We start from the raw sequence: 10,647 nt of genomic DNA on the forward strand, positions 1-10,647 counted from the left end.
CCACATTTCCATAATCCATAAAACTGATTGCATCTTGCAAGAGTCATTCACAGGTCATAAGATGTAGCTACACTGACAAACTACAGTGTCATTTACAGTTTTGAGGCGTTTGTATACAGCTATAGCTATGAAGCCTTTTTATTAAAGGTCTTATCTTATTGATATTATAGATTTTACATAACGATTTGGTCATCTCAATGTTTTATTAAAACCAAACACCATGGTATGGTTTTGTATTCCTTAATCTCAGCTGGAAGCATTAACTCCTTACTGCGACAAAACTATATACTCACATTATAATACATTAACCTGTCATTTATATTACGTTGCAGTGTTAACAGCTTTATTGATTAGAATGCACGTGTTGTCGTTTTGTCGCGTCGCTCACCGCAGTGTAGCATACAGGACGCGAGGGCGACGGGACTGGAAAAGAGCTGAAGAGCAGAAGAAAGACTGTCAGCGGGAGGTTTGACTGCACACTTGCGGATCATAGCGGTGTCGTGTCCGGTCATGACAGGGGACGCGTCTCATCCACAAACACAAGCGCACTTCTTGGTAGGGCATTCCATTGACTTGTATTTGTAATTGAACTACAAATAGTTTTTCTATTCCTTAACCATTATTCCTTAAACCTCTCTGCAAGATGCTTATTAAGCAGCTTTCCTCGTTGTGATAGTTGGCTAGTCTCCGCATTTAGGGTAGGCCTATGTAGTAAGCAAAACCTTACCCACACACATTTCATCTTCACGGTTCAAGTGACCAGATTTAGTGGCTCGTTAAAAATGACCCTTAATGGCCGATTTTTTTGTTTATCCGTCATGCGGTGATGTTTATTTCTTGCATCTTTATTATTGGAGATTAGCGGAAATCTGTTTTGGATTAGGCAGCTATCGCAACAGCCCGTAATTAAACTAGCACACTATTGACATGACGATATGACACTGCTTTGTGTTTATTCATATATCTATCACAGAATAGATAGGTATCAATTCTGTGAATATTAAACAACTTTAATATTTTGTGTATTCTGCGTTTTCAGTATGGACCTTTATTGCAATGTCATTTACATTCAATGCACTCTGCATAATGCATGTGTCCCCATGCACCCATCCATTAGACTAATGCACAGTCTGAACAACAGCCATACCCACAGAATCAGGGATGCAGTCCTTTGAAGGGAATAACACATTGTAGGACATACAGGACACATTTCCACTGTCACCATTTTAACGCAAAAGCACACCTTAAGACTTATTCTGCCCTCGTTGGTCTAGATTTAATATGGTGTAAACCTGTTGTAAGACAGGTTCTTAATTGATCTATTAGTTGCAGTATGAGCCTGATGCTTTGTGGCAGGAATCCATGCTATTATTGCCGGCTCCCTCAGGTATAGCGCTACCGCACTAATCCCATTGCACATGCATCATTACCTCCAATAATGTTTGGCAGCTCTTCTTTACAGCTCCCATTTTAATTACCTTTGCTTTAAATATTTAACACACGGCAAACGTCTTTACGCGGCCGGCGCATAAGCATGTGTGGCACTTATCAATTCAAAATCAGCTTTTATACATAGAAAGACGCGGTGCAGATCCTAATTCACATTATTGTGAATACACACAATTTTTTTTTTTTCATGGATTCTTTGTTTCTTACAGTGTGAATTTGTGTGTCAGGTCAGATGTTTGATCATGGATATGCAGGACAGCAAACTGACCTTTGCTCTAAGCGTTACACAACGGTGTTTTGAAGCTTCCAAGTTACGCTCCATCATGCCAATGTCACTCCTTGTTTCCCCCCTTTTTTAATCAAAACAGTATTCAGAATAAGATTTTGAGAGATTATATTTAGTTAGATCTGTAGAAATAGATCTCGCCTGTTGGACAGATTGCTTGGTGGAGATCCTGAGGGATAATCCAAATGATAGTCCGATGACCTTTAATAAAACAAAACTATTGGACTAAGAGGGAAGCATGGCACCTGCATGGCCTCTGATATAAAAAAAATTACTACGTTTTTTCAGCAACAAATTTGTAGTCTACAGCTTTCAGAATCGTAAAAAAAAATGAAATGCAAACATTTATGTAATTTATGCCGCATTGTGGCGTATTTGACATAAATTATTATTATTATTAATAATAATACGTCATTATTAAAAACGTCATTATTTATAGCTAGCCATATATGGTATAATGGGCATATTTTTCTATATTTTCTAATGAAACTCTTATTAACTAAATGATTATTTATAGCAATAGTATGACCGTCTTTGTCATTAAGTTATGAATTATGCGCCCCAAACAAGTGACATCGACAGTCTGCGCGACCCCTTTTTCAGTTCGCCCACAAATTGACCACAGCGCCTTTGAATAGATCTAATACTCTTATTATTACATGCTTTAATCTTTAAATCCGTCCTGAAATAATGTCTCTTTCGACAGCTTAATTTACTGGACCCTGACCAGTAGGTCATCGCTCCAGTCTAGTTTTTATTTTTCTCGTTTGCATGATCATGTTTTTCTGACAAAAAAATAATAATAATAAAAAAAAAACATTCTAAAAAACCACAACAACACACGTTATCGAATCGAATTAAGCTAAATAAATGCACACTGTTTAACATTTGTCTACACTAGGAAATAGTCTAATAGGCTGTATAAATAAACGAAAAATACTTTTCTCTGTGCTTTTGAACCAGTCCAGCAATTGCTTTGTTATTTTAATTGGGTGCTTAAAGATCCCCAGGGATTGTTAGTTCGAGCAATTGACTGATCAACATCAAAACACTTGATGCGCGTTTCATGGTATGGATGCTCCCGCGTGACCTCGTTGTTAACACAAGAATTGGATGATGATGAACCTGCTCGCGCACAGTGGAGACAAAGCTGCATTCATAACCAATTCCTGCCTCACTCTGAGCCTGAACAGTAACAAAGTGTTTGATGCCAATTCCGATTAAATAATGACAATGGGAAACTGATGTACCCTTTCTTCACACCCTTGCTGAGTCCATTCACGTCTGCGTCTGAATTTATGACCCTCCGACAATGTCCCGGCTTCACGCATAGAGTCAAGAGGATGAACTGATCAGTGCAGAGCTATCTGATTCATTTATAAACAGAAATCATTAAACAAAAATGAGAAAATGTGTTCTTATAAAATATTTTATAAATTACATGACATTTACACACAGTTTATTGATATAAACTGCCTCAGGAGCACAGTATCACACCTCATTTATTTTTGATTAGTAAATAAAAGTAAAAAGACTGACTGTAAAGTTTACACCAGCTTCCAAAAAAAGTAAATCACATAACATTAAGTACATGACCACAGAGAAATAAATGTAACACACAACAAAACCTTGAGAGGACTCATGGTAACAGATAAATAAAGCTGATGGATAATCAAACAATAAATAGGTAAATAGAATTACTAAACTACGATTGCCAATGCAAACATAAGAAATCACAGTTCATTCTCATACATACACAAAACATTGCATAAAGTTATTGACACCATCAAATCATATTGTGCAAAATTATGGCTGCCTCCAGTTTTCACAGTTCCAGAAAGATACTCATTGCGCTATTATTTCAAGTGTCTGCTGCCATGGGCTTATAGTTCTTCACTGACTCCATTCCATAGTGCATAATGTAGATCATAAAAATGTCCCAGTGTTTATTGGTATTTCTTCAGTCCTAATTCAGAGGAAGAAGGGAAATATATAAATGTGAGCCAATACTGTGAAAGTTTGGCTATAGGTGAAAATGACAGGTAATATCGGATAACTGTGCGATTAAATCCTTGTGATGCAGAATTCTATTACCTCAAATCACACACACATACAGATACTAAATGGAAAGATACATCATTGTTTTTTAGTTGTGCAGTATAGCAGAAATAGCCAAAGCAATCCAATAATGTTCATCAGTTTCCCGATGGCTACGCAGCACAAATGTTTACTGATTTCAGAGATGCTTTACTAGTGAGTATGTGTAATGACATTACAGTCTGTGGCTGTGGGGTGACATATTATGTAATCCTAGATGATTGGATTTCTTTTTTATTTTTAGAAGAAGAAAAAAACTGTTACCAAACAATAGTTTGCAGATAAGTTTATGCATGCAGTCAATGTGTTAATCAGTTTCATTCCTGTCATTATGTGAGAAATATCAGTTATATAAAAACACCCGCATAATGGGTTCAAAAAAGTACATGTGTGAATGTGTGTGCGTTTTCACTCACCTGCCTCACCTCTTCATCACAGGTCTGAATGCAGTGGCCTTAGTGTTCTGGATTGTTGGACACGTGTCATTGTGCTCACTGGATTCTATCTCTGTCTTTCCTGCACTGGGGAAACCTGTAGTAGACACACAAGATCACACCATGGCTAGCTGTTAATAAACAGACTTAACATGTACACAAATGTTTTATTTTGCATATCTATATGTAATTTAGTTTAAAAAAAGTAAGGTATTTTAAATAGGTCAAATATTACACAGTATGTTGATGTTAAGCATTTAGAGTTACGAACAGCTAATAACCTATTCAAACTTTGTGATTTGTTATTTAGTTCATTTTAATAGTTCTGTAGTAAACACAGAGAAGCTGTACCTTCCATTGAGGAGTACTGGCAGGATTCTGTCAGTCCAGGATAGGATGAAGAGTGAAGTTGAAGGGTCTTGTAGCTCCCGCTACTGTATGCCTTGTGTATCCCCTGCAGTCCTTCTTGGTAAAGGCTTTCAGTATTGCTGAGGTTTGTAGGGTCCTGAAGGCCCTTCAGCTCCCCACACTGCACCCCTTCGACTGTGGGCAGCCTGAGTCCCTGCATCTGACAGTCCACGGGCCCAGTCCGTACATCCCCACCGTTCTGCGTGCCTAACACAACCCCTGCGACGGCTGTACGCGCCAGCGACCAGATCCGAGGCTTTTCCGTTGACTCAAAGTGAGAGAGTGTCACAGTGTTTATGGAGGTGGACTGAGGCGAGGGCTGTTGCTGCTGTTGTTTGGATCCCATAGGATCCAGGTAATCGGGGTTCAGAGGCCCCAAACTTTTTAGACCACAGGGAAAAGATGGGAAGTTCGAGTGGAGGGGGAGGTCAGGGTTACGGTCTCTCTTTGGAGGGGAGGAAGTCGGGAGGTCATCCTGACCTGATTTCTCACAGTCACTGTCCAGCTTGTCACAGTCCTCGTCCTCTATGTCATCCAGGTCACTGAACTGCAGGTCCTGCTCATCCTTACTGTCTTTGGAATCTATGCAAGAGGATTTACAAACAACAAACACAGTTTAATACTTTTTATTTTTATTTGCAGAATGTGTATTTAATTTTTTAACTGACGAGAGTTATGAGGTACCTTTGGTAATGTTGTCTGGGTCACTCTTATTAAGCTCTTCCTTCCTGTCATCGCCTGCTTTGTTTTTAGGGGACCAGGTCATTTTGTTCTCTTTTTTTAGTCTTCTTCTAGCATTGGCAAACCAGGTAGACACTTGCGTGAGAGTCATTTTGGTGATAATGGCCAGCATGATCTTCTCACCCTTTGTAGGGTATGGGTTCCTCCGGTGTTCATAAAGCCATGTTTTAAGAGTGCTCGTTGTCTCACGCGTGGCATTCTTTCTCCGTGTTGACCCATTAAAATCAACTGTCCCATACCTGGATCAAGTTCAAAAGCAGCATCTTTAGAATTTTTTACTTGTATTTTCAGCATGTTTAAATATATCATATTAGAGGTGGGACAGACATAAATCGCACCTGTCGTACTGGTACTGGCCAAGTGAGTGGTCATATGGATAGTAGGCGGCAGGTTGGGTTATAGTCCCATGAAGACTGCCTGACCCCTCTTTGATTTCATATTGTGGGTTCTAGAGACAAAAACAAACAAACAAACAAAAACTTTAATATGTGATATAGCTTTCATATATTGCTGGTACTGTACTTGGCGAAAAACATTTATTATTTAGAATGGAAGCAGCAATTTTATCTTCTTATCATCCCTAAAATATAACTTGCATGATAAGCTAAACACACTTTTCTGTTATTTATTTATTTATTTATTTATTTATTATTATTTATAAACCAAGTAGGCCATATTACATCAAGCAGACGACATGCTGTGTCGCTTAATTCATCTGTTTATTTCTTATGATTATTCAGAGTTATTTCACCAGACAGCTAGACAAGCCAAAATAATCAATAACAAGCCGTGACTTGAATGAGTCAATCGATTGAACGGAGGACGCGCGCTATATCTGATGAGATGATGCTACACGTACCAGGCTGGAGTAGATGGCAGAGGGGTCGGCGCTGTACGGAAAGTAGTTGGCGTAGTTCTGCCCGGCTGCCGCCGCTGCTGCTGCGTAAGGAGAGCCGTACATCCCGAGCGCGGCGTTGAGCTCTGTCCGCGTGCTCGCCAGCAGCCGGTTCTCATAGGAGGGACAGCAGAAGGAGGCTGCTGTCTGAGACGCGCTCGATCCTTCCGTCACCGATCTGGAAATCGAATCGCAGCAAGTCGTACTGGGGTTTGCCGACACGAAGAACTGCATGAAGAAAATTGTGGATAGACATGTCATTTTATATTTGCGTCACAAAACATGCGCGCAGTTTCCTTAGTTAAACAAAAGTAAGGTAAGATTACGCGAAGAAGCTTTGTGTAGAACTGAACTCTTCCTTTTGAAACTGTTTTTAAATTGATTCTCGTATGCGTTTTATTTATAAAGATAAGAAGTGCACTTTCATTTGATTTAAGACTTTATTGTGATTTTTGTTAACATATCAATAAACATATATATATATATATACTTTAAAAAAAGCGAACCTTATTTTTTTGTGAGCTGATTTACTTGTTTAGTGTAAAACCAACACCAACACCAACAGTGTTTTGTCAAAGCTGAAAGTAAAACTTTCTAAGTTGTGCGTCAGGGAAAGAAAGTTATCCACCAGCAAGCGCGGATTCTTTTGACAATATAGGCGTATTTTTACACTAAAATAAAACTATAAGTGGTTGTAAGTCATGATGTCAAAATTATCTATCCGTTATCTGTAAATGTAGGCTATAATTAGTTTAGTCACACAGACTGTAAAGGCTACCGGCAAAGGGAGGAGTCTCGCTTTCACTCCGAACAATTACACCGTAAAGGTAATTTACACGTTTACAACAACACGTGAGGTCATTTATAATTCAAATAACCCATTACTATAAATATTGACAAACCCCACGATATCGGCTAACTTTAGTTTAGGGCTTACTTAGTGACAGAACAATCTGCTGGTGCCTAATGTCAGTTACCGAGTACAGAGATCATGACAGAATGTGGAAAAAACACCCAATGCATGCGCGCTCATTAAGAACCTTCATGAGAAAAATATCTAATTGTCATGCTTACCTGAGAAGTTGCATTGTAAGGATATCCAAACTGAGAGAAAGACATAGCTGCTTCTTTTGTTACCATAAGCAATATTCTTCTCCTGCTGATCGATTGAAACCAAATCTACTTCAAATCCACCGTCTTACACACATTTCCACACTCGGCCTTTCGCTCAATAATAGATGACTGCACTTAACTGGGAAGCTCTGAGGATGTTTACGCCAGCCCTAGTTTTATATGTATAAGATAATCCCTTAAGAAATGAAATTAGAGTTAAGCTTCATCAAGTACAAACATATTGTTGTTAAACAGCTGTAGAAAGCTTAAAGGATAACGTAAGACTTGCAAGATATGAACTTGTGGTTGTGCTATTATTTGTGCCTCTATAGTTCTTTAGAATTCATCCATGCACGGGTATCAGTGTGACGTCATTCTAATCCCGGGACGGCGAGGATAGAATGATGTCTTTGCCAATCACGTCATGCTTCGCGCTTTTCTTGAGGTGTGTTTTGCACACCCCTGTCCCCTCTGTTTTCCCCCCTTTTCTTTTTAAACAGTAGTGTATTTTAAGACTTAGAGCGCAAAAAGTATCAATATTGGCTAAATATATAGGCCTAAACGTTTTTTTTTTTTTTGATAATGATAATATATTTGTTGTAAAAAATTGTAACTCAATCAACTTCAAGATTATTTTGGATGTATTTATATGGAAATTATGTTGTAATGCCATAACTCTTTATTACCTGTTAGATAGCCCCTGTGCTCTCTTTAATTCCGTCCATGTCAATATCTTAGTTATGCAAAATATTTTCAGGTTTATAAAGATTATATATCACAATATATCAGATTGAATAACTATAATTTATTTTTATCTATATAAAAGATCTAATAATATATTTATCTTTTATCCATCTTATCTATACAAATGCTCTCGATTACTCTCTTATTATTATTATTATTACATTTCAGACACTACCCTGATGATGAGCAAATGAACTGAAGAGGGATCCTTGCTCGCATCTGTCTGACCGATCAGAGGTCCGACCTGATGTTAATTGCGATGATGTTTCCATCTCTCTCTATTAGAGAGAGGGCCAGTCCCGGCAGACGTGAAGAGAACCTCTGGCAGGTCAACAGAAAACTGATTGATGCGTATCTCGGGACCTACGCGACCATTACGAGAAATGCGTAATTGCATCAATTAACAAATGGATATGGCCTTGTTTAACCAGCGAGTTACACCGTGAAAATATGCCTTTGAGGTGAAATTAGACGATCAGAATGGAACCGAGAGAGAGAGAGAGAGAAATTAGCTGAATCTCTCAAGTCTAATTATACGGCAGTAGTGGGAGGCGACGGGAACAGCATTCTAATTGAAGGATGCGTACTTGAAAGGTATGGTAGAAATAACGCTCCCTCACGCGGAATAAGTCTGGATAAAGCTTAATACATGCCGTTTTATTAAATGTTTTAGACAATATAATTAGAAGACCCCTCCCCCCTCTCTCTCACACACACGCACGCACGTTGGTTTTTCATGGTGGGAACATGATTTAGGCCTAGGTTGTTTTTACTCTGATATTATTATTTTTTGCATTTTAAATTACCATTAAGATATTATTTAGCCTTTTAATTAACCAGTTTTACTGGTGAAGAAATGTTGCTTTCATCGCTGTGGTTACATGTGGAGTGTAGTAAAGGCATTAAAACACCCCCGTCCTTATCCTACGACTTAAATTAGCCAATATCATCACCCTGTGAAATATTCATTTAATTTACTCTGGGATATCTGAAATAAAGGGACTGAGCAGACCAATTACATCGCCATTCCTCACGCGCAGCAGGCTACAGCGGTCACTTCGAAGCTCGTGACAATCAGCAACAATCTCTTCTTCTCTCATTTTTTAAAATAATTTTCAGGATAATATGAGATGAATAGTTCAATGACCCTGCTCAAAAAGGACTAGGACCGTGTCCACGGTGATCTTTTTGCGATTACAAGCTCAATCTTCGAGAGGCGCCAGAGAGCTGCGAGTAAGTGAACGGCCGTGATGGAGCTGGTAGGCTGTAACGACGGGAGCCTACAGGCCCATCAAGTGCCACGTTCAGTTCAACTCACCGCAGTCTCAACATATTCTGAGTCGAGCATTTGGTAAACAGAGAAGTATAAAAAAGAAACAATTTAGCAGATATGATCTAGTCTCATGAAGAAGAACTGTCAATTAAACGGACTGTTTAAAAATAAAACTTCTGTCATCATCTATTCTCTCTGTATGTCATTTCCAGGCCGACTTTCTTTCTTCTGCGGAACACAAAAGAAGATATTTTGAAGAATGTTAGTACAGCCAAACAGTTTTGTTGACCATTGGCTGCCATCGTATGGACAAAAACATTTCTCAAAATATATATTTTTTATGTTCCACAGAAGATAGGCTATATCAATATACTTTTGACTTTTGCCTCGAGATATAGCCCATGTGCTAACTAGCCAGGGTCTCTCCAATATGAGGTTTTACATTACCTTTCTAGTAATCAAATAGGAAAATAAATAAGTCTGATTATTGAGGATTTTCAAAAAGCAGTAGTCACACTCTAATTTAAATGCATTATCCCCACGTATCCCCATGTGTTATAGATCAGAGATTCTCTCCTGTTACGAGCACAATAAGAGGAAGAGGAAGGTCAGAATACCCTATGTAATAGTTTGCTGTAGTTTCTCTAAAGCCTTTTGCAAGGGCACGCATGATAGCCCAAGTGCATATTGGCAGCCTCATCCATAATGCATGTGGAGCAGCGCCTGATGATCAGTACTGGGGGTGGAGGGGGGTTGTAAGTTAAATCAACCTTAATTGAAGAGGTAGAGCGCACTGACCAGTCCTACACACCTATCACTTTTCATCCCTATTGGTCTCACTGCTTTCAGGATCTTATAAGCTCGTTTCTGAGATGAAACCATCACATCCATTCCTTAAAACATTCTTTCAAAGGGTATAGATGTATGGAAATAAGGATAGTTTTTAGGTTTCCCAAACTTTGAATTATAGCATTTTCTGTGACAAGGGAATTTAAAATGTGAATGGTCTCTTCGTTTACCTATGTATGTGTGTGTCTGTGTGTGTGTGTGTGTGTGTGTGTGTGTGTGTGTGTCTGGGCCTCTGTTAGCCTTGCATAGGGATTATGGAGGCGCAAAGCCTCACAGCAGAAAGGTTAAACCAACAGCCAGCTTCACCTTCTCATTTAATACATTTTTCAGGCTGCTTTAATGAATTTCACAAAGCTTT

General features: G+C 38.8%; 1 protein-coding gene across 1 annotated transcript; it reads right to left on the reverse strand.

Moving 5' to 3' along the window:
- Window positions 1–3,147: 3,147 nt before the first annotated feature.
- Window positions 3,148–7,796, reverse strand: irx6a (iroquois homeobox 6a). Its single transcript, XM_084405660.1, has 7 exons — window positions 7,385–7,796; window positions 6,275–6,538; window positions 5,754–5,863; window positions 5,359–5,654; window positions 4,618–5,256; window positions 4,249–4,363; window positions 3,148–3,701 (listed from the first exon to the last, which is right to left on the reverse strand). The coding sequence occupies exons 1-6, from the start codon at window positions 7,448–7,450 to the stop codon at window positions 4,254–4,256; spliced, it is 1,485 nt and encodes a 494-aa protein (XP_084261786.1). The 5' UTR covers window positions 7,451–7,796; the 3' UTR covers window positions 3,148–3,701; window positions 4,249–4,253.
- Window positions 7,797–10,647: the final 2,851 nt, after the last annotated feature.

This window comes from Rutilus rutilus (assembly GCF_951802725.1).
Source record: "Rutilus rutilus genome assembly, chromosome: 3".
In the NCBI taxonomy this organism is placed as follows: Eukaryota; Metazoa; Chordata; class Actinopteri; order Cypriniformes; family Leuciscidae; genus Rutilus; species Rutilus rutilus.

Bases quoted from the DNA above. Each gene is read 5' to 3' on its own strand.
- irx6a (XM_084405660.1), bottom strand. From the start codon at position 7,450: ATGGTAACAAAAGAAGCAGCTATGTCTTTCTCTCAGTTTGGATATCCT. The intron at 5,655-5,753 runs GTGCGATTTATG...AACTTGATCCAG, and splicing joins GGCCAGTACCAGTACGACAG to GTATGGGACAGTTGATTTTA. The intron at 5,257-5,358 runs GTACCTCATAAC...CCTCTTGCATAG, and splicing joins CCCAGACAACATTACCAAAG to ATTCCAAAGACAGTAAGGAT.